Source organism: Anomalospiza imberbis, chromosome 4 (assembly GCF_031753505.1).
Source record: "Anomalospiza imberbis isolate Cuckoo-Finch-1a 21T00152 chromosome 4, ASM3175350v1, whole genome shotgun sequence".
Taxonomy (NCBI): Eukaryota; Metazoa; Chordata; class Aves; order Passeriformes; family Viduidae; genus Anomalospiza; species Anomalospiza imberbis.
Window position 1 is genome coordinate 22988999 of NC_089684.1, and position 24397 is coordinate 23013395.

Consider the following 24397-nt stretch of genomic DNA (forward strand, 5'->3'; position numbering starts at 1 on the left):
CGCTAATTGAGTTTTAAATGTTGCACTCTGTTTCCTGCTATAATGATGATTTTATATCTAATGAGCTTAGATAATTAGAGCATCCACGTTCAAGGGCTGCCTTGAAAACCACAACAGTGCTGCAGTCCACTGAAAAATTACCTTAAATGATGATTCTTTACCCTTTTACTTAAAAAGGAACTTCACAGAATACTGTTCTTGTAGGTGACAAATAAAAACCTTTGTTGAAGATGGAACCTCAATATAGAAAAGCATTTTGGCTAGTCAGGTGTGAAATAATCCCACAAATCATTATCTACAGAAAGATTACAGCATTGGTCCAGTTCTTAATGACACTATCTTGTAATGCCTTTCCAAGGGTGTGAGACTTTTTCGGCATTTCACAACACCATCTTCTGTGCCTGAAAGGACAGTATAATTAAAGCAAAGCAAGACAATGATATTTACTAACTTTGAGTACCAAACCCACAAAAAAAAAAAAACAAGCAGTGTTTATTTAGGTATTTTGTTCTCTTTTGCAAGCATTTCTGGAGGTAGTTTTTTCTGACACACTAGTATGTAAATGAGATCTATGTGACAGGTAGTACAGGGACTATTAAGAATCATTGCTCCAATGCAAATTGCATCTGATCCTTATTGTTATCCATACTACTTCTGATAACTTGCTCCAGTTTAAATAACATTAAATAGATTGTTTTGTAGTTTTGCTGTTGGATTTTTTTATTTGTTTGTTTTGTTGGTTTGGGATTTTTTAGTAGAGATATGAATATCTGGAGTAGAACTTTGTTGTAACAAATTTAAAATTAAAAAAAGGAGAAAACTTGTTTTCTGAACTTGCAAGATTTGTGCCTGGTGCAGAAGCCTTGCTAGGCTGCAGAAGTCTGATGTGGCTTTGTTCTTTCAGTTCCCTTATTGCTGCTGTTTGTTTCTAAAAGTAGATCAATGAGAGGGGCTCAAAGTCCTGAGTCCTTTCCTGCTGAAGCTTTGGACTGGAAATGGTTCCTTGCTCAGCTTGGAAGGGACAGCTCAGACACTTCCAGAATTGAAGAAGGATCTTCTAGACCCTGCCCAGATCCTGGGATCCCCTGTAGCTTGCTCAGTCCTCAATGGAAGAGATGATTGTTGTGTGCTGTTGATGGAAGTAATGGTGTCCATGGCAAGTTTCTAATCCTCAGTCCTCTAAGAGAAATTGTCAAAACATTTCTAGAGTTTTAGGCCTTTTCTATGTGGTCCAGTTTCAGTGAGCCTTTAATCAAAGCTGGAAAAGTATTCAAAATAAACAAATATTACTTTTTTCATTTTTTTAGTTCTTAAAATAGTATTTTAGACTTTTATAATTCTTAAACAAAGAACTAACATATATATGTCTGTTCTTTGGTGGAAAACCTCAAGTAGCTTTCCTAGCTGTATGTGCATTCTTTTTAGGTAAGGGAATTAGTTGTTGGTTTTTAAATTTCTTTTTTGTTTTAGAATTGTCTGTTGTCCAAGACAGCATGAAAAAGGAGAAAAATGGGTTGAAAGCCTGTTCTTTTCTACTTGTGTTGCTTCATAGCACCTTCATCAGCTCTACTTCCTGTGATGCATAGATTTCTCTGCTTTGTTTGGTCACCAAAAAGACACACACACAATTATCTTCTTTTGTGGGTGATGATCTTCTAAAACCTGATTGCTTTGCTTGTGTGTTTTCTGAAGATAAGGTCCTGTCTGCACTGACTCATTTTTTTTTGTCACAATGATATGTCTTCCTTTTTTTATAAGAAGCTTCTGTTGATTTTGCTTTTTTTTTTTCTTTTGGTCACATGCTTTTCAGCTTTCTAGCAGTCTATTTATAGTAGACAGACTGTTGAAGTCTTTATTGAATTTTCTTTACCAATTTCAACTTGAAATATAGATACACAAGAATATTGTATGAAATTTTCAATGAATATATAGGTTATAAAATTTCTGGAGTACATGAAAACATTCGGATACAATAAGTACAGTTTTATGACCCAAGAGGGTTTTTTTTTTTTTTTAGTTTTATTACTTAGCCAGATGCAAGAGGCTAAAGAGAGACTGCCAGGCAATATCTACAGTTTCAGTGAAGCACAGGCAAGCTCTAACAAACATATGAATACATTAGAATTTTATTATTTTTATGTGCCTGAAAGGTTTCTGCCTTTAGGTCACTTCAAATAACCAGGTTATTGCAGTCCAAAAGAGAAGAAAGCAGCCTGGATAGTCCATGAAGCGCAAAGAGAATACTTTTTTTCTTAATACACATTTTTCACTTGACAGTATCAAATCCACAAAAGAATTGTTTCCCTAAAATTGTTGGACTGTTGAGAGCCAAATTTGACTGATCAGTTGTACTAACCGTTACAAGGGAGAAGCAGCAGCAGCAATTGGTACTTCATAAAGGAATGTGTAACAAGGGCAAAGGATTTTGTTTCATTAAATCAAGGCATCATGTTCTTGGGAATAAAGCCTCTTGCCTGTTTGCAAGCAAGGAATAGAGTAGCTAGAAATATGCATAAAAATAATATAAATGCCATCAATGTAGAAGATACCAGGTTCATTATTCTTCTCCTATAAAAAAGTTAGTTAAGCTACTCATTATAGAAAACAAAGGGAATTAGACATCAGTAAAGAAATGAATGAACAGGAAATTGCAGTGGACCCACTCCTTGTAGCAAAGGAGTATTGAATTGGAGTTACGATTGCTTTCAAGGCGCCGGAGTCCAAACTTTCTGGCTGACAATATATGGATGGCAGTAAGCAACAGTGTAAAATTTGAGCATCTGTAAGTATCAATGGACCTATACAGCCTTATAAATCCAGGTTAAATGCAGACATGATTGCTTAAAAACACAATGGCATCTTGTGTGTTGGCTGTTTTCCTAACCAATGACAGCAATTCTGTTGCAAGAAAATTAGTAACAGGAAATTGCAGTGGACCCACTCCTTGTAGCAAAGGAGTATTGAATTGGAGTTACAATTGCTTTCAAGGCGCCTGAGTCCAAACTTTCTGGCTGACAATATATGGATGGCAGTAAGCAACAGTGTAAAATTTAAGCATCTGTAAGTATCAATGGACCTATACAGCCTTATAAATCCAGGTTAAATGCAGACATGATTGCTTAAAAACACAATGGCATCTTGTGTGTTGGCTGTTTTCCTAACCAATGACAGCAATTCTGTTGCAAGAAAATTAGTAACACTGGGTTAACTGCATTTGCCTTGACCGTGTGTGAAAGTTGAATCTCTTCATTTGGCATTTGGGTGTTGAGGGGTTTTTTTGGTAATAGTAACTTTTGTTTTAGTGAATGTTCAGCTTCCCATGATGTTTCACCATTTTGGTTGATGATTTCATTGTTCTAGTGAAGGACTCTGGTCAGAGAGACTCCTGGAGTTGCCTTGATAAGGGTTTGTGGTTTTGAGCGCTTCCTTGGGATTTTGCTTGAGTCTGCTTTGTTGAACAGAAGCACATACTGCAGAGGTCAGCTTGTCACCAGCCCTCACGGGATGGAACCTCACAGCCTGTAAGAGGTGGTGAAAAGTGGCATTTCTCTCTGAAATTTAGTGGTTATGAGGAGTCACAAACAGATAATTAACACACTAGATGAAGAATTTAAAAGCAAAAAAGATACTGTGAGCATTTCCAACTGATGGCTTTTGTCAAATCATTTTTCACCAGGAATGTTTTCATGGTCTTTGTTTCTTACAGTTGAATTTAAAGCTGCAGGAACTGCATGCTAAAGGGAGATGAGGAAGAGAAATGCAATTTTTTTTAATATCATGAAAAGGATTTTTTCTTTTTTCAGGACCAAAGTAAACTAATCTATGGCTGGTTTGGGGGTTAGTATTGTAGTATATTATAGTTGGAAAGAACATTTTCTGTTATGGTTTAAACTGATAATGTATTGGGTCTTAGCCAAAAGCAGACAATGTTCTTTCTGAAAAGTGAGTCATTCTAGGGAGCAAGAGAGTTAAAGAAGAAAGTTCTTCTGAAATAAGGGTTTAACTTCTTCAATCTCTGTGTCAGCATAGTGTTGTGTTTAAAAAAAAAAATCACCAATACCCAACTTGCATGGAATGGGAACAGGGAAATGCTCATCTCTTACTGCTCCATTCAAGCATTATTTTAGTGTCTGCACTGATGGGATTGTTATACATAATTGTATTATCTGTTTGACTGGGGTTGATTCAAACAGCAGAGTCTTTTATCCTGCAAGTGAAAGTGTAAGGTGTGGAGGTCCTTGGTTGGAGATACTGAATTCATGTACACTTAATTCACTTACCAAATGTCAATGAAATCTTTTGACTGATAGGCAGCATATTAAACACTTACTTATCTCCCCTTGGAATGTCTGGTCTGTAATCATTAAAAATATATTAACTAACTCTACATTAGGAGCCTGAAAGGATGTCATATTTGAGGTTACTGGTAGACTACAGACCAGAAGAGTGCCATAAATGCCAATTCAGTTTAACAGAATTTTTCTCAGATTTTTTTCACCTGATACTCTTTGCAAGTTGGTGGCCTTTTCTTCTCACCTCTGTTTTTGAGCAGTAATACTCTCTTACCTCCCAGAGCAACTTACTGCATGTGATGTGGTTGGTGGCTGTCTGCTAAAATAATACTTCTTTCCTGTCACTCCCCTCTTCTGACTTCTTGGGATTTTTCCCCTCTCTAGCCAGACATTAGGAAAACAATTCTTAATATGGTGTGAGGGACTGGTTAGCTTGCTTGAGGAGCACAGAGCAAGAGCTAGCCCAGATTTGCCTGGCTGCCACCCCTTAGTGCTGCCCTTAGTCCTTTTTAACTTGCTTGCACTCTGCCTAATAACAAGGTTATACAAAGAAACATAATTCAGGCTATTCAGTTCATCAACATTACTTCTTGGTGTTTATTTTCATAATGATCATTAAGTGATAGCAGTTTGTTTCTAGAACTAGGTATTCTTAAAGGTGCCTTTAAACCCCAACTATTCTTTGATTCATGTTGATTTAGGATCAGCATATGGATTTAACCATCTACTCAAGATCATGTTTAGGTTTATGTTTTCATCAAGGGGAAATAGGTGTGGTCAAGTCCTCCTTGCACTCTCCTAACTAATTATCCTGTGAGCTTTTAGCAGGACAAAAAATTACTTTGGAGAGCTTTCTCTTGAAAGCAGTTTTCTCAGAGCTTAAGCATTTTTCACCAGAATTAGATTTGCATAAGACTTCAGTTATGTAATTTAGATTCTATAATTTCAAAAAGTCTCTGTGTCTTAAACTAGAATTGGGGAAACTTGCTCATTGCTTGCTTTCCTGTACGTTATACCCACATACTATCACCTGAACACCCATAGTATAGAAAGGCTGGATTACAGGATGGGTGCAAAAACTGAGATTAAAAGCTCTGAATACAGCCTAAATGCTGCACTTCACTGAATTTCTTTAAGCTAATTGTGCTGGCTCTTCCAACTCAGGAGGCATATGAGTATCCATGTTGATACTGATTAAGAGCACAGGAATTCGAGAAATATTATTTTTATTTCACTTCTGTTTCTGAGAAGTACAGAGTGCTACAGATACAAAGGTAACAAACAAATGCAATTTTTTGTGGTGAGCAAATATTTGTTTTCCACTGATAAGACAAATAGTTGCACTCAGGGAAGGAGGATGCTCTTTGTAATAGTGTTGCTTCTGATTCTTCATTAAACACTTAGTGGGGGTGGGATGAAACATCAAGGAGGGCTGTGATGGCACAGAATGAGGAAACTGTGACAGCAAATGTTATCCCCAGGTAAAAATGGAGAACCTGTATTACCAGCCAACATGAAGGTTTTGTGGCTGGATTTTTAGATACTAGGCATTCATATACTGAAGCTTGACATGCTAATATTGCTACCTGTAATATCTTGTACATTGTTGGGTGCTTGGAAGGTGGTTGGATTGCAGTCTGTGATGGCAATACTGCTCTAAAATTCTGTAGTAAGAAGAGCAAACTATACTATCCATCATGCCCCTGTAAATAACTGAGGCTTTCTTTGGGCTTTATGTAACTCTCACTGGATCCATTTAATACTAGTGCCTGTATTTTAGCTTTACTGGGGTTGAGATTAGTGCTGCTGAGAAGAATACTGATTGTAGAGAAACTTGTTCCTAGGAGTTGAATTAAATCATCAGCAAAAAAAAAAATATCCTGTTATTTGAGATTCTCCTCTTCAAAAATCCTTTACTCATTTTGCCTTGTTTCACCTTCCCTAAATTTCATTTGGAACTTTGTGTTTAAAGTCGGGCTGTGCCTGCTTCTTCTGCATGATCTTCCTTCCTCCTTGAGAGGGCTGTCTGCTTCTGGTGTGTTGAATTGGATGCAGCAATATAAGGATGCATTGCTCCCTCTCAGGCTATCCCTGCTGATTGAGCCTGTAACCTTATAAATTGTTAAAATTCCTTGGGCCTTTGTTTTTCCCATCTGTAAAACTGAGGATAAGAGAATTTTCCTATTACTAAAAATAACCTTGATCTCAGGATATGAGCTGGAAATCCTGACCAAACACCAATGAAACACTTTCCGCACAAGTAATCCTTCTTATGGGGTTATTTGTGGAATATGCATTGCTCCCTGATTTTAAGGATGTATTTACAGGAGATAATGACAGTATACTTGCTTTACATTTGCTAAGGAGGATCCTCAGGGGCAGTGCTGACCTTGAGAAGATGGCAGGGGAAGAGCTGGTTGTTTCTTTGGTGAATACGGGAATGAATGCTGATTTAGCCCTGTCACGTTTTGTTTCTCCCTTTGTGACCTAATTCAGCATTTTGTATATGTGATGAAAGCACCTACCTATGTGGATCTTGGAAAAAAAGATATATAAAAAATTCACTAGAGCACCATCCCCTTTCTACTACCACTCCATTAAATGGCTTTGATCTGGAATTGAAAATTTTCATTTGGTACCTCATTGCCATCGAATGATAGCAACTTACTCTGCTGAAAAATTCAGCTGGGGTAGGGACATGGAGAGAAGGGATTTTTCTCTGCCACTGTAGGTTTTACAGCACTTACAGCCTGCTTCCTGAGACTTGTTTCTGGTATTTCCTGTATACACAAAGGCACTCCTCTGCCTGCTAAACTTATGTACCTGGTTTTTATTTTGTTTTGAGACACTGCAAATAATACTGTGACATGAGATTTAATATGTAGAGCTATTTTTAAAATCTTTGTGCTGAAGATATTTTTCAAGGCTTAACATTTTGAAGGGCTTCTGCTGCATGGGTTAGAGTTTGGGGGTTTTTTGCTTCCTCTATCAGAGAATATTAATGACTGTTGTCCTGAAGGTCTTCTCTGATGTGATGTTTTCCCTTCTCTACTCTTTCACTCTGCCTCTTCAAATCAATTGTCATTAATTTGTTCTAACCTTCAGGGGATGGTGGGAGAAAACTAACTCCTATTAGAAGGAGTGAGCGTGGGTGATCTTTACAGACACTGGAGTTGCAAGTGTTGGCAGAGCAGAACACAGTATAGTGTCCTCATAGTTTGCACAGAAAACAGATTTTCCCAAGATGCTCCTTGCCTTTTTTTTCCTCTATGCAAAGAAGGAAAGTTATCAGTCAAATAACATTGGCAAATGTGGCCTTGATGCTTCATTTGTGGCTTCCTTTGCTGTACCTGTATGGTCAGTAGTTTCTGGATTTATCTTTGGTTAACCAGGCCTCTTTATGAAAATGCGTAATTGAAGTGTTTTGTTAATGCCAGTTCACTCTGGTTGTATAAACTCATCAATTTGCATGAAGTGATTGAAGGGAAAAGATAGATGAAAGCCTATTATAATCACATTAGATAACCAGATATGAATATGAATGAGATCATGCTTCTTTTGGAAATAGAGCTGTGTTGTTCAATAGACTTAGTATAACAAACATTTATATTAAAGCCCATTATGTTGAGTCTTGTACTTGTTTTCTTTGGAAGAGTTATTTAGTGAGCTGTCTACATGACTCTGACCTTAATTTCAGTAAGTAATGAAATCTGCAAGTTCTTTAAACAGCTCACAAACAGGAACAGAACTGCATGGCAATGAAACAATGTATGTAACTTAACCACAAACTTTGTGTCTTGAGCTGCCCTTTCATGAGCAGATGCAAATAAAAATTTCTGGAGTTTCTTATTTTATTTTGTACTTCTTCCTTGTTGTTCTCCAGAAAATAAGGAAGAAAATTGCTCTTTCTTTAGTGATTAAAAAAAAAATGAAACTGTGGTGTTCTGAACATTTCATTTTGCTACAGCAATATATAATACTCCTCAGATACATACTTGCACACAAACCTTATTCAAGCTGTAAGGTTGTGTAATTGAAGACATGCAACCCTTATATGTGACTTTTTATTGAATTTTGAGGGAAGTCAGAGCTTTATGGTTAATAGTTGAACCCTTCAAAAACAATACAGTAGTTGTTCTCGAAGCACATGAGAATTTCATTCATATAGCTCTTGTAGTTGTTTTCCCTCATGTTTACGAGTTTTCTGAGGAAGCTCAGTCTTTGATAACTGAGCTACTGAAGTTGGTTTAGTTGATTTTGCTTTGCCTTTGTGTGCCCACTGTAAGTACTCCTTCCCACTTGGCTTCTTCACTTAGCCTTTTGTACCTTTTCATTCCTTCAAACTACTTGCCTGGAGAAATGTTTAGGGCATACTTCTCATTGGACACGCAGCCTCTTTACCATGCTATTGTAGATCTGTCCAAATGAGCAGCCACAAGTCTGCTCAGACACGTGCCGGTTTACATGGTGCAATCGTTTCTTTGTCAGAAAGGCTTTGTAAGTACCAGGTGTCTTTGCAAAGCAGTAAGCTCTTGGAAGCATGTGCTCACTAATGGAATGGTAAGCAGCTAAATGCTTCCAAAACATTGTACAAAGCAACCTCCTTTGGGATTTGCAGTCTGCATTCTACAGTGTAACTCAATAGGGTGTTTTCCTCCCTTAGGTTTTTTAGTATTGCGTGCTGCTTTGCTCAAGCACAGTCTCTTGGAACTCAGTGCAAAAACATCCCTAGCTCAGTGAATGTAAAGAACAAGTGGTCAAGTGGTGGATATTTTTCCCTACACAGTGGTTTATAAGATATCTTTGCTTGATTGGTGTTAATTGTCATATATATATGTGTTTGCAAATGTTACTTCTGGAGCTGGTGATAGTGTTACATACCTGCTCCTAATACCTGATGGCATTTGAAGATGAGAATATAAGCTTGTGATACATGGAATGAAAATTCATTTGAAACAGTAACTGTATTTTACTGTCAGCCTATAATGTTACACCAATTAATTATGTACCTGATAAATGAGAAAATAAGTGCAGCATATCCAAACTGTTGCAGATAGAAAATTTTTGAATTGACAGTGTTTAATGTAAATATAAATATAATATATGAATATATATTATATATATAAATATAATGAATATAAATTTTGTTCTTAATGTCCGTTTGGAGTGGGAAACCATACAGAATAATCTTTGGACTGAGTTTGTACATACTGAAGAGCATTTAGTTATCTGAAGGAAGGTATATGAAGAGCATTCACAGACTTTTTTATTTGTGCCAATAGACATTGCACTCTAAATCACTGTTATACCACTTTGTCATCTATAAATAAACTGGCAAATGCACTGCTCAGCTTCAAATTTCCTTCGCTGCTAGTACCACTTGAAATCAGTGGTTCCTGTTTCAGTGTTGCTTGTTCCTTTGACATAAATCAAAGAAAAATCCTGACAGTGAAGCCATAAGAAACATAATTTAATTTGTATTAGGATAACAAAAACATTTATCCTTTGTCTCCCTACGTCCAATTTCTATTTTTATAATAAAATGGTATTTTGTAGGCAATTTAATTGGAAAAAATCTACTATAGGTAGATTTACCTTTACTATAGGTAAAGGTTGTGCAGTGGATCAAAATACCCATCATAACAAGTGGAAAAAGCTGCTCAGAAACATTTCTCAGGAATTGCAAGGGCAGTCCTGTGGACTTGAATCTTGTGAAGGGGCCCATGTCTTCCCTTAAAACTTCCTCAACAGAGATCAGTTTCTGAGTCCACAAACAACCAGTGTTTCTCAAACTTTCTGATTGTACTAGCAGTTAATTTGTTGAAGATCAGGACATTAGTTTCAAATAACTTAAAAATTTCTTTACGTTTGAAACATTTCTAGTGTGTTGTGCAGTTCTGGAGCTTGCTGCACTGAGAGTTCAGGTAGGATGTTGATAGGCTGAGATAGACATATTCTAAAGCAATAAATCTGGTGCCTGAACTGATCTCTGGAAATAGTAAGTGAGTAGAAAAAGTTTTGTTGGTCTCCAGCTGACAATTTTAGAATACAAAGGAAGTTGAAGACCACTGGGTAAATTAAGGAGCGCTGTCCTCTTAGGGGAGAAAAAATTGCTGTCAGATTACTTTATTATAAATTAATGACTGTACAAAGGCCATGACTTGATGGCATTTCCGTGAAATCAGTAATATTGGAAAGTATGTGAATTCCCTTTAGATTTTTTTTTTAATATGAACACAGCTGCTTTTAATGTTAATCCTGCACACATAGAAACCATGCTTTACGTTCCCTGTGTTCATAGTTTAGATCCATAAGTATGTTGATCCTGGAGATCTTAATTAAAAATTGAATTTCCTGCTTTACTGTGCTGGGGATTTTTTTCTTTTTTTTTTTGTTTTTTGTTTTGTTATTGGTTGAGGAAAGACTGTTCATACCTCTTTACATGTGTTGTTTAATAGTAAGAGCTCCAGTACCAAAAGAGGGCCTGCGCAGGCATAACAAAACAGGATGTGTCTGGCAAAATTACAGATTCAGTGCTAATGCTTGTAAGAGAGTAAACCTGAATATATAATAAGTAGTGTGCTTTTAATTATTTTTGTCCTGTAACAAGAAGGATGACGGTAGTGGTCTTAGGAGTGTGGAGAAGATATGGAACCTCTCCTGTGGGCTCTTGGTGGGACAGTGCTGCAAGTTCTTTCTTAGTAATATGAAGCTGCAACATGACATGGAGACTATAGTAGATTTATTGGCTGGTGGATGTTTTTGCCTTTATGAATGGAAATATAATGCTGGATCTCTTTTGCCCCCACCTAATAAAAGATAAAGCATTGATTCAACAGCCTGGGAAATCTTCCAGATCTGAAGTTCATAGGAATTTAGAGTTGGAAAAGAAAGGTGGCAGAACCGTAGCTTTAGAAGCAGTTGCAGTTGCTGTTCTTTATAAATGATGAAGGGAGCATAGTAGTGTATGCATGCAAAATTGCCCCTTTAATTAATTTGTAAATCAGGCTGTTAGTCAGAATATGAGTATATGGGTTTTATATTACAAGAACATTTCAAGTCTATACATGCAGACCTGGAAAGTTTCTAAGCTATTCCATCCTATTCCAGGCAAAATACTAATTGGATTAACTGTATGTAACATTGTCATTTTCTAGTACGAACTCTGGGATTTGGCCATAATCAGTTAAACCTCAGTGCTAACTCTGATTTTGAGCATCTTCCTCCCTCTGCTTTTACCTGCTGATTTTAAACTTCTCTTTTGGAACTACTTCAGTTGACAAGGTTAGTTTTGAGTGCTGGGCTTTTCAGCTTTCCATCTTTGGTGGGGGGTTTTGTTTTGTTTTTCCTGGATACATTTCAGCATCTATTGCTAAGTATAAAAGAAACAGGCTGCTCTGTGCAAAGTGCCTAGAATACCCATCAAGTACCCATTTTTGAGACCAAATCAGACTTTTGCAACTTGTGGGATTGCAGAGGTTTGCACTTGTTATTTCTGTCCTGTTCACTGATTTGCACACTGCTTTTCTGACTTGTGACAAATTCAGGGACATGCAGGTCCTTGCAGAAAGCATTCTAAACTTTGTAGTTTCTCTGTAATGGGCCCAGTGTATTTACCTGTTCACACATGTCTGCATATCAAAAGAAAAAAAAAAGGTCTAGTTTCTTTGTGCTTTAAGTGCAAGTAAAATAGTTAAATCCATTTTAAAATCTGTAAGTCTTGTTCAACTTCAGGTTTTTGCAGTTGGAGCAAATGGGGGCGGGCGATAATTGGTAGAGCTGTACAGTTATGTAACTAAAAGCTTTTCTGCTGCAAGTTAGGAGAGCAGATTGCCTGGCCATCAAATTACGACACGTGTTTTTAATCTTCCCACAGTGTCCATGCAGAGGAGTACAGTCAAGAAATATGTACTGGTTTGGTTAGATTAATGTGTTCAAATAAAGATGTTACCAAAAAATTTCCTTCGGGGTACAAACATTTTTTTAAGAGAAATAGTGGTGGTGTCATACCACTTGGGGATTTAAATAGTACTTATTTTGCATAATTGATGGCAGATATTAGGTTGAAATTGTAATTGTTGATGGCTTTTAGTATGAAAGTGGTCATCTGAAACTCACAGTGGGGAATCAACTAGTAAAAAGATTATACAGTGTATCACAGTGGTGATAAGATAAAATATTCTATTTTATGTGGAAAATATCATGTTACAATCACAGAAGAACGGTCAGCTAGCCAGGAATCATGAATTGTCACCAGTTTCATATAAATATTCATGAAAGCAGTGACTGAGATATCAGTGGGATTTTTCTGTACCCAGAGGGGGTGGGTGGTTGGTTTGGTTTGGATGGGGAGTTTTTCTGGCTGTTGTATTTAGTTTTTCTTGATGAAATGACACTATATGGATCTTAGTGTATTCATTCAGGGAAAAGTGATACAAGTATAAAAACTATAATGTGAACTTGACTGAGATGAAAGACAATAGCATATGAACACTTTGAACTGGGAGTTTGTTGGATTTGGTGTTGCAGCTGTTGTATATAGTCCTTTTGTATCTATATGGAGTTGTGACCTCTTCAGCTTCTCCATGGCATGCTGGCAAATGTGAGGTTTGCTTTTCTGCAGTGGAACAAAGCCATTACCTGAAAGAGAGCATCTGATTTTTTTCTTAAGGTGGGCAGCTGCTGCACAGTAAAGCCTGTCTTGGACCCTTGGTTTTCTTCAGTTACTTCAAAATCACCCTTAGAGTGTGAAAATGAGATTTTTTTGAGTCACTGAAGGGCCATTTTAAACTGACCTCAGGGCCAACCAGGGCTATTAACATCACCTTGGTTAAGGATCATTGCCATAAAATATCCGGGTTTGACCCTAAATGGGATGTGTGTGGGGGAAGTTCTCTTTTGAGTAGAAGAAACAAAGCAGGTTTTGACACTGCACTCTTAGGCATCCATGAGGTTCTCCCAGAAGCATTGCCTGTCTTCCTGCAGATGCTTGAAATCACCCACCAAAGAGTTTAAAATTTCACAAGAGAGCAGAGCCAAACTTTTGCCCTGAAGGCACAGAGGCATCTCCACCTAGCCCAGGCTGCGTGTCACTTGTGCTTGGTCTGTCATGTTTATTTGGGCTTCTCTTTCTAGGGAACCAGCCTCTTAGATTGACTTCATTGCATTGAAGGTGAACAAATCATAATTATAGGAGATTAAATTGTTACATTAAAGGGGTAGAAGCTAAAGTGTGAAACACCAGTGTCCTCCTGTGTAAGGAATGGTTTGGGAAAGCAAGCAGGATGTTTTTCTGTTCTGACAGCAGAAGTCAGAATCGTGTCAGTTTAACCAGGCGTACACAGGACAGGTGTGCTTTTATGGAAAGCCCATTGCTGTTCCTTTGGGTTTAAGACTAGGAAGAATAGAGGAGTAATTTTAAAAGAAAGAGTAACCTTTTTTGAACATATTGTTTTTTTCTTTGATTTGTCTTACTGCTGTTGACAGTATTGTGCGCTCTGGTGGCAGTACCAGGAATGGACAGTATGTATGAAAATAATTATAGACCAGATTTACCTGATGGCTCTCCTTCAGTTACTTGGTAGCCTTCTGCACGCACATATATATAGATGTACATCAGCTTCTGCTGAGCAGCTGCCAGTGCTCAGCTGCTGTTTAACTGGTGAATGATGCACAAAATTGTTGTAACACATCTTGTAACACAGGGACTTTGGATTGTCTGTACCTAAGATGATTTTTGCATGGTGAATCTAAATATTGCTCCTCTTCTGTTCTAGTTTGTGGAGACATCCATGGTCAGTTCTTTGACTTGATGAAACTGTTTGAAGTGGGAGGTTCTCCTGCCAACACGCGGTACCTCTTCCTGGGGGACTACGTGGACAGAGGGTACTTCAGCATTGAAGTAAGTTTCTAACTTTTGGCTTTGGGTGCAAAATTGCTTGCAGCATATTTTGTATATTTAACATCATATCTTAACTAGCTCAGGAATACTGAGGCTCTTCACAAATACCATGTTAATGTTGCTGGAGGTGTATTTATAAAGGTTGCTTGGGATGCAGCAAAATCCCACTATATCTGTGCTAGAAAGCTGACACAGAATGGTGCTAACTAGTGGCCATCTAAATATTGCACAGAAGGCAGCATGTTCTGCTGCTTGCAAAAGTTAAATAGCCTGAGTAGATGTGATCTATTAGAAAAGAGACATAACAGAAAAACCTAACCCATGACCCATAGTTTAGTTTGACTTTTAGGTTTATTTGATCTGAGTTTCTTGGATGTGACATTTTAGGAGAATGGAAGAATTAGATGAGAGGTAAATGGGACAAAAAGCCAGCACACAGCATGCTGTGCTGGAGAGAATGAGTAAGTTCTGTTTAGATATGGCATGCAGGAGAGCATGATCTCTGGCTTTTGATGCAGCACTTGAATCCACAGAGAAGTGATGCACAAGTGCCCTGTTGGTGGTGCTGAGACCTGGTGTAGTCTCCAGGTAAGACCATAGAATATGGAGGTCAAATGGCCTCTTTAGCTGGCTTGTGAAAGAAAGTGTCCTATCCAACCTGCCAGCTTTGACTAGAAGTGAGTCAAATACCAAGCCCAAATCCTGTGTTCCAGTGCTCGTAAAACAAGCTAGATGTTTTCTTCTATCCTTTGTTATTGCTTGATTTTACAAACTGTCAAGATGAAGCGCACAACTATTGAATAAAACCTGATGTGGATTTGTTTATCTAGGTTATAGCTGGTCTAGTCATTGAACAGTCAATCAGAAACCCTTGCTGAGCTCTTGATCTACAGCTTGTCTGTTCCTGTGAGAAGTTCAGACTTGAACTCCGAGTCAGGGCAGAATGCCCGTTACCTGTTGGAAGCAATATAGGTCCTATGATACATGTCTGTGTGTCTGTCTAGATTGGATGGCGTCATGTGAGAACACATCCACTGCTCTTTCATTCTACATCCCACATTGAAATTACCCTGTTGCCATATTGGTATGGCCAAGCAGCTGAGTTGTTTATGTGTGTGGAAAACAGATCAGTGTATTATCTTGCCAGTGTTATGTTTAAAGTAAGAAGTTTCTGAAAAATTAAATTCAGTAAAACTACTTCTGCTTTATTAGTTCATTTTAAGACTTCATTTCAAGTGAGGTTTGAGTGGAATCACTCCTGTGGATTACCATGCTGGATTGCTTGGGGAGGATTGGGAAGGAGGAGCAGGAAGAGCTTCACAGACTTAAACCATTGTGCAGTTCTGTCTTGAACTACCATTTTTGAGTTGTGATAACCTCATTCATATCTCCTGCAGTCTTTGACTGAGACAAGATGTGTCTGGAAGAGGAAAGTTTTTTCTTCACTTCTATATACATAGGCTTTTAATAAAAGAAATAGGACAGCTTTCAAGTGCTTCTCTGACAGTTTACCAAAATCTGTTCCAGGGCTATTACCAATTAAAGAAATAGCAAGCCATATGAAACAAAGAAAACAGCCTATGTATAGGCAATAATCTCCTTAAAATCTCTCATTTAGCAACCTGTGCATACATACTTAGCAAATTGTATTCCGAATTCAGTTTTTCCATTCAGGAGCATTGCTTTTTCACTGGAAGGAGTATTAGCTTCTGCCAGCGCCAAGGAAGTATCTCAGCTGTCACTTATATTATTTCTTTTTTAAGTTAGGTTCTCAAATCACTACGTTTTTTTTTTGGTCACATAACTGATTTTTCCCACCTGTCACTTTGATTAAAGGATATCTTCAAAAGGAAAGGCAAGTTTCTGTTTCATAAGTGTATTTGGATGTAGAGCTGTGCATTCAGGCATGAACTCAGCACAATAAGTAGTGACAAGGAAAGGAAAATTGTGAAGAATGCAACTTGGCATTTAGAGAGGCAAGATGTTTCTGGTGGAGGAGGGGACCTGAGTACATAGATCAGGCACCAACTTTTGTCAGTACGTTGTGCTGGGGAAGTCATGCTGGTAAACAGTCCTAGCCTGAGTTCATATTTCTACAGCACCAATCACATACTGATCTTTCTTCCATCCATCTGCTGGCTCCCCTTTCTGCTACGGAGACAGGAGACTATTGCAGTTCTGGGGTCTTTCCAAAAGAATTATGTGGCTGGTCCAAGGTACTAATCATGAGTAATACAAGCTTTAAAAACATTCCCTTTGATTGCTGTGTGATCTCTAGTGTAAAAGTGACACCATTGAGCTTAGACCGAGCTGAGTTCTGATAGTGGGCGAGATAATCCTTCTCTGTGGGCTGCAAAGCATTTGGGATTCTTCTGGATGAAAGGTACTACATAATGCAAGCTATTATCATTAAGAACAGAGAAAGAAATTGCATAAGGTAGGTGGAAGGCATTTGATAATTCTTAGGGAAAAAGAGAAAAGTATTTGTATAAGGCACTCAGCAGAAATGTTGGTCCTTGCTCTATGGAACTTTTGATCCAAGGGCTCTATTCTTCATGTGCATGCTTCATTTTACTGGTGTTAGCTTCACTGCTTGAAGGGGGGTGCGTGTTTTGTGTTTTTTATATTCGCTCTAAGCAATGCGTCAAAGGATGAGAGACTGATAGAGAAGTTACAACAGGTAAAATTAAAAAATGTCAAGTTGTAGGTAGAATGAGACAAGGTTTCTTAGCACAGATGGAATCTTTATTCTCTATCTGCACTCTCTTTTCAGTTTGACTTTTTGGCAGATCCTGGGCATTTCTTCACTTAAAATAACAAATTTCTGCAATTTAATACAGTGCATTAGTTTCCTTGGCTATATAACCGCTAACATTTCCCCTCTTGTGCTTGTGCACTGTTTGAGGGGATTGACTCCAGAGTAGAAGAAACCCCTTAGTTTTCACTTTCAAATAAGTTTTATGGTCATGGAGAGTAGAAACCCAAATGATCAAAACAGAGGGCTATTTTTAAATGTAAAGAATAGTTAGAGCCTAAGTGGTTCTGCAGGAATAGGTTGTAAGGGAGAATGACTAATCTCTCTACCTGAGTCTGAAAACTCTTTTTTGAAAAGCATACAAATGCTGTGCAGTGTAGGGAGGAGTGTACACACAGACTATTTTTCATTACAGTCTTAGGAAAATTACAGAGTAAAAACCAACTATAGTGCATTAAGAATAGTAATATGTAAACTAACTGTTGGAATTATTTTCTTGCTTAATTCCATATAACAGCATACCATCTTATATTTCACTTGACCATTATAAGGTATGTAGTGATCATTTTTGGCAGAGGAAAGAGTTAAAATATGGAGAATTGAACCAACGTTCAAAATTAACAAAAGTGGAGTTATGTTTTAAGGTTTAGAACATGCATACATTTCCCTTCCTGAATGCATAGACTGACTTTGCAGAAGGTGAAACTGGTATTGTGGTATTTCCAGCAAGAACAAAGTGAGGTGTTTGGAGTGACTCTAGAATTTGACCACTGGACCTTACACAAATTTTAAAAAGCATCTGGCACTTGAGATGCTTCTGAACTCAGTGAACTGTTGGAAATTAAATTGTGTCTCCCAAGAAAAGAGTTACACTTAAATAAATTTATTTTAGTAAATGGTGGGTGAATTTAATGCTGGCGAAGTTGTGTGTTTATTATCTCTCAAGTCTCTGTGAACTTTTGAGGACTTCATTGGAAGAATAAACACCTTTCAGCATCGTCGTTTACTGTAGTGTGTTAATGTTTTCCAGTAAACAGCTTAATTTAAAATAATTTGGGCTGGTCAGGAATACTTCACCCGTGAAGTCAATAGTTTTTTTTCAGTTCTCTTAAAGCAAAGAAAATCCTAGGACTTCAATTATCCTGAATTTCTTTGCCCTTTTCTTCTGTAGACCAGCAGAAAATATCTTTCTTCATAGCAACAATTTGCATCTTGTGAGATCTCGTTTTTGTATGCATTACTCCTCAGAGCTGTGAATATTCAGTAACTCAGCAAAATTAGGATTATTTTTATATGTATTAGATTCCCGGACTGGAACATCTGTGTCAGGGCTGTCCTTGCAGCTTGACTGGTCCTGTGCCAGCTGTTCCCAGTGTGAGTCCCCAGCATGCCAAGAACCCCTTTTGGATGCAGGGGGAGAACATGTGATGGTACCATTTCCCCTGCACTGATGCCATCTCTCCATGGGACTCATCTTCTCAGAGAACAGCTGGAGCCTAGACACAGGATCCCAAAAAGGAGAGTTAGGAGCCATCTCTGTCTAGAAAGTGCTAGCTATAAGAATTATGGGAACATTTCACAAAAATAATTTCCTAGTCACTTTTTGGTTGAAAAAGAGGTACTTATTTTTGGATATTTTTAACTTTTCAAAGGCTGAAATGGGAGTAATGTGGTCTAAATATTAGCAAACAGTATATTGCGATTGTGCTGAAATCCTACTTGTAGTGAAGACAATATGACTTTTTCTTTATTTGCAGTAGTGTTCATAATTTTCTTAGTGCTCAAGGGTAGTAGTTCAGAAATGGCAGTAAGCTGCATCTCATGTGAGTATTCTGGTTACAGCTGCAATGTATCTTTATTTGTCTCTGAAATCATGCTGTAATAAATATTCGTCTCAGTAGCGTGAATGCAGCTGTGTGTTTAAAAAGGTACATGGTTTCCATTGGGATGGTTACTCCATTTTCGGAAGCGGTATCTTTGCTAGATGTTGTGATGGATCATTATTTCAGTGCACCTACAGTCACGCAATTTTTATATTCAGGTGCGGTGTGTGTTAGTGCAGGAGCTATGCCAGTTCCACAGGTCACAGAGCATCAGTAGAGACCTTAGCAATGGGTGGCTTAAATTATCCTTTCAAGTATGAATTACCTCACACTTACTCACATTTTATTTCATCTGCTAAGGAGTGCCCAGTGCTGTCAGTCATTTGGAGGGGGAGTTAATCTTTTGTGGCCCCTGCAAAGCCACACAACTGGCAGTGAGCTGCATCTCTCTCTTTCTTGCACTACCAGTGCCAGAGCACCCAGAAGTGAGCACTGTGGTGGTGTGGCTGTACTCAAGTGGCCATGGTGATGATTTTTCAATATCACATAACTTGAGATGCATAGAAGAGCCATGGGGCCTTTGGTTTTCCTTTCCAGGATGGGCTGAGATGTGGAATTGTGCAAATGCTCCAATTCAGCATGCAACTCAGTGGAGTTAAATCCCAAGTCTGTTTTGAAAATGTGGGCCTTTGGCTTACACAGTGCTTAATTGCACAGACGTTTTCTTTCCTGAAGCTGAGGCTGCCAGAACCTCAGCAGGAAAACAGCACTCTGGGAGCTGGGAGGTGAACAGATTACCTCTTTGTTAGAAACTTAACATATCTGCTATTTCAACAGCTGAAAGACACTAAACAAGTAAGAGGGGTTTGAGGGTCCTCAGTTAAGAACTGTAACTTCTTAGATACATATATTTATTAAAAATAGGGGTTTTTTGATAGGTTGAAATGAAACAGGCAAAAATACATTAGAGATGTCTAGATTGCAAGGTCCCCACTGTACGTTTTGCATAGAGTTACAGCAGAGCTGATGTTTAGTATGTTCTTAATGAAAATGTTGAAGTAAGAAAGGTACTTTAAAATTTTACAGCAGGGAAGTAGTATTATGAAATACATAAAGACTTCAAGCTTGGATTTTCAACAAGAGCAATTTATCATAAATATTTTGATTTCAGTAAGAATTATGATATGCAAAGCACAGGTAGGAAAAAATCAAAACCAGAATGTTTGCTCATTATTTGTTGTTTGGACATAAAGTTTTTTTGTATGTAAATGACTGTAAGCTGAAAAGCCATGAAAATCATTGTCCTTGTATTTGCTCTTTAGTTTGCGTGAAAAAAAAATCCTCTAATTAGTTCTTATTTACTATTACAACATTACTTCACTGAGCTACTGAAAAGAAAAGGAAGAAAATTAAAGGAATAATCTAAACAAAATAAACCTTTGATATAGTACTGCTGAAAACAACACAAAATGTTCATTTGTGTTCAAAAACACTATTCATAGTGGGCTTATGTTGCTTGAATAGTGGCAGAGAAATAGAACTTTCTAGACTGTATTTATTCTCTGTTATCTTCTCTCTGGTTCTCATGAGTACTTCAAAGGAAGCACAGAAAAAAAAAGAAAAATCTATGATAAGCAAATATAGAGCAATCAACCTGTAAACAAGTACCTAATGCCAAAAAGTCAAAAATTCCATCTCTCCTTATTTTCCCTGCTTTCCAGATCTGGACAAAATATTTAAAATATGGAGTGCTTGGTTTAATCTTGTCAGAGCTTTAGGAAAATTAAAAACTTAGTTACAAGGGCAATGTACACCACTTTATTTTTTTAAATATACTGTTTCATCTAATCATGAATCGTGCTTTTCTAACCATGTTTTGGCAGGATTAGAAGCTCTGTGGTAACTTGGATATGACTTTAAAACTGGAGCTCTTCTTGTGTGGATGGGGTGTCACTTTAGACTTCTTGTCTCACAACATTTACATCCAATTTTTGCATGTGTCAGTAAGTTTGAAGTGGAATCTTCTGGCAATTCTTGGAGGAATGAAGGAGTCATCATCAAAGAGAGAATTGCTCTGGTGGTGTGGACAAGTTCAGGTTTCTTGCCCCATTGGAGTGAAACCCTCAAACCCAAGTCTGCCAGAGTTTACACAGAGACAGAAGACTTTCTTCACCCACACCCTTTGTGGTTGTTTTGGGCCGCAACAGATGATTCCTGTGACCTGAAACCATAATTCCATGCTGGATTACATTAGCATGATTTCCCTGGCATTCTGACATCTCTTCTCACTTCCTGCAGTGGCAATAGCGCCAGGGAGGCGGAAGAATTGGCATGAGCTGGGAGGCCTCCCGTGTGTTTCCAAGGGGGAGAATTGGTTTTACAATTCCTCAAGTATACTGCCTGTGTTTTTGTTGTTTTCTTCTGTCTGTAGACCCTCTGAGTAGAAGAACAGAAATTACAGATAAAGGACAGACAGAGCATTCAGATGTTTACATGTTAATAAATTCTAGGCAACGAGTAGTAGTCTAAAACTCCTGCTGCTGTGTGATTACCTGTGGATAGTGTGAGCACAAACATTAAAATGTTGAACCCCTTCATCTTTTCTTGTTTTTCTTATATGTTGACTGTGTAGCAAACAAGGGAGCTGAAATCTACATGTTGAGATGATTAAAGTGTGTATATATATATATATATATATATATATATATATATATATAAAGTTTTTCAAGACACCGAATTGTAGAAAGGAGTTCACACTGTAATGTAGAGGCATTGCATTGACAGCAATGCTGATGTTGTTCTAATCTGAAACTATAGAGTACATTCTGAATTTCCAATCTATTGATTATTAAGCTAAATTAAAGTTTTTTTTTTTCCCAATGGAACAAAGGGGAGTGTTAGGAAGTAGTTTTTAAAAAAAGGGTTGTTTGGACACCTTTTGTTTCTTGTGCAGTTAATGGTTATATAAGTTAATTTCTGCAGTTAATGGTTATATAAGAAGGAAAAGTTGGAGGGAAAAACCATTCAGACAGTGTTTCTAGCTTTCTAGTTTTTGAGAGGACATTGTGGTCTGTACAATGTACTTGCAGGCAGTGGACTCATCTCATGGGATGAGTGGGTCTTATTTCCATCAATTTTCTTAGAGCTGTGAGTTCGTTTTCAAAACAGATATTTTTAATTGGCTGGTTTAGAGAGGTCTGAGCATAGCTTAGCCTCTCCATGTCTTATTTTTTTAATGTTTAGAAGACATGTAATCTCAAATAGAAATCTTTAGCAAAAAGAAAAGGCATTATAAAAGCTTTGTAGTATCTTCATTTAATACAAGAGCTTTGTGGATCTTTTTACTCCAGTGGTGTGTAGGGAACAATGTTAAGTGAAAAATTAACAAGCTTTCATGTAAAAGCTGTATAATTCTGGAAGCTGAGGTATTTCCTGAAGTGTGAGTTAAATTGTTCTGAGGCAGATTTTCCTGAAGCCAGGAATTGCAGGTCTTCCGGTGGCATTGTTTCCACAGGAGGTTTCTGCCTAACCTTGCAGGTGGAGAGGGATGCACAGCGATTGCTGGCTGAGAGCTGGGGCTGCTGGAGGCAGCTCATGGCTGACCAGGGAGGCGCCACTCAGCAAAAGGTGTAAAACTGGCAGAATATACCCGCACGAGTTTCAGCCAGTCCAGGCTGAAGCGCAGAGAAGTGTTTGAATGTAGTATATGAAGAATTAAGTGAATTAGTTGAAAATAAATGCTTTGCACAGATTACTTCTACTTTTTCTGCTAGGTTTTGTGATGGAGGGGAATGTAAATGGTTCTGTCACTAATTTTGAATTCTAATTTTCTTTCTTGTTCTGATTCACAGTGTGTGCTGTACTTGTGGGCCTTGAAAATCCTTTACCCCAAAACACTGTTTTTACTTCGTGGGAACCATGAATGTAGACATTTAACAGAGTATTTCACATTTAAGCAAGAATGTAAGTCTATCTTACCTTTGTTGCCTTAACTCCTTTTTCACGAACTTAATTTGTTATTTTGTAAATATTTTATACTGGTTCACTATTAGTAGATTTTCATGTACTTTTCATGTTAACTGCCATTAATTTTAAATAGTAGTCCCTGTTCCCTGAGGGGCCAGTCACCTCTCAGTGGTGTGGAATGGAAGGGCTTAGACCCCCCCATATTGGAGTGTGGGAGCATCCTGGGGCTGCTTGGGCCCATCTGGGCCTGGATGCTCTCTGGAAGCATGTACTGCTGCTGATGCTTCTTGCAGCAGCTGAGGGTTTGCTGCCCCACGCAGCAGCCTGGCAGGCAAAACCTGATGGCACACCAGTCCTGGCACCTGTGACTGCTACTTAAGGAGGACCTCATCTCACTGGGTCTCAGTTCATGGAGCAGGAGAAAAATGCAAGGAATTTTTATTTTGTTTTTCCTTAAGGTATAGCATTTTCACCTTTATCCTGTGTGTAGGCTTAAACTTTTCAAGATGCTCTTTTGATATGAATTCCTTTCTGTGTTGCAAGAAAGGATGCAGTGACACATAAAAGCTTATTAGATGTAGACCTTTACCTGCACAATGAAGCTTTTTTTCCCTGTGACACTGTCAGATGAAACTATTGCCATAAGTCTGTGTTTTCTTTTTACACTGGGGATAAAGGAAATGTTAATTGGCTCAAAGGCTTCATGGTTTACTGAGTTTAATATGCATATTGGTAAATTAACATTTCAGCTTCATTATACCACCTCGTTCATTTCCTAATGGCATTTCTGTAGATAATTAATTATAAGGGACTGGGCTAAAGTTCTGACTATTTCACAGAGAGTATATTGAGTGATAATGATGATAGCCATTCAGCAGATGTTTTAAGGCTTGCTCTACAGATTTCATTCTGAATAGAAATGGTAGAATGTAATGGTATATTCAGTTGTTTGTTTACAGTTTTTTAGAGAAAATACAAAAAAGTTTATTCATTTCACCTCAGAAGAGGAATTTTTCCAGCAGTGGATTCCTGAGGATATTTTTTGTATTAAGCAAAAGTTTGGGTACAGTCCTCAATACCAGATAGAATAGTGAAAGGAAAAAGTTTGAGTTATTAAGCACAATCCTTTTTCCTCTTAAATATTGATGGCACTTTCTGTTACCATCTTAATTTTTAAAAGGTAAAATCAAATATTCAGAACGTGTATATGATGCCTGCATGGATGCCTTTGACTGCCTTCCCTTGGCTGCTCTGATGAACCAACAATTCCTGTGTGTACATGGTGGCTTGTCTCCGGAGATCAACACCTTAGATGACATCAGAAAAGTAAGTCTTTGAGGTATTACCTATTAGCACAATGTAAAGCCCCATCTGACAACTCTTTGTGCCTTGTTAAGTGTTCTGTGCTTTCTTGGAGAAGATAGAAAAGAGCTCTAGAAGAACCTCACTATATACAAAGATGCAAACAAAAGAGGCTCTCAATATGAGCCTCTTACAAAAGAGGCTCATATGATTGAAATGAATATAGTCGGTATTTTTTAAATAATCAAGAGCTTCATTTTCAATAGGTCCTGCCATATTTTTAATAGTTCTGCATTTGAGTGCCCAGCAGATGGTCTAATTGAGGCTTAATAAGTTCATGCTTGTTGTACCCTTATGT

The 24397-nt window shown here is 37.8% G+C and overlaps 1 protein-coding gene across 2 annotated transcripts in view; it reads left to right on the forward strand.

Moving 5' to 3' along the window:
- PPP3CA (protein phosphatase 3 catalytic subunit alpha) overlaps positions 1 to 24397 on the forward strand; it is a 171359-nt gene that overhangs the window by 106705 nt on the left and 40257 nt on the right. For both annotated transcript variants that reach the window (XM_068187497.1, XM_068187498.1), the window contains exons 3-5: positions 14069 to 14193; positions 22623 to 22734; positions 23918 to 24063. In XM_068187497.1, the coding sequence (XP_068043598.1) occupies positions 14069 to 14193; positions 22623 to 22734; positions 23918 to 24063 (383 nt within the window). The remainder of the gene's footprint in view (positions 1 to 14068; positions 14194 to 22622; positions 22735 to 23917; positions 24064 to 24397) is intronic.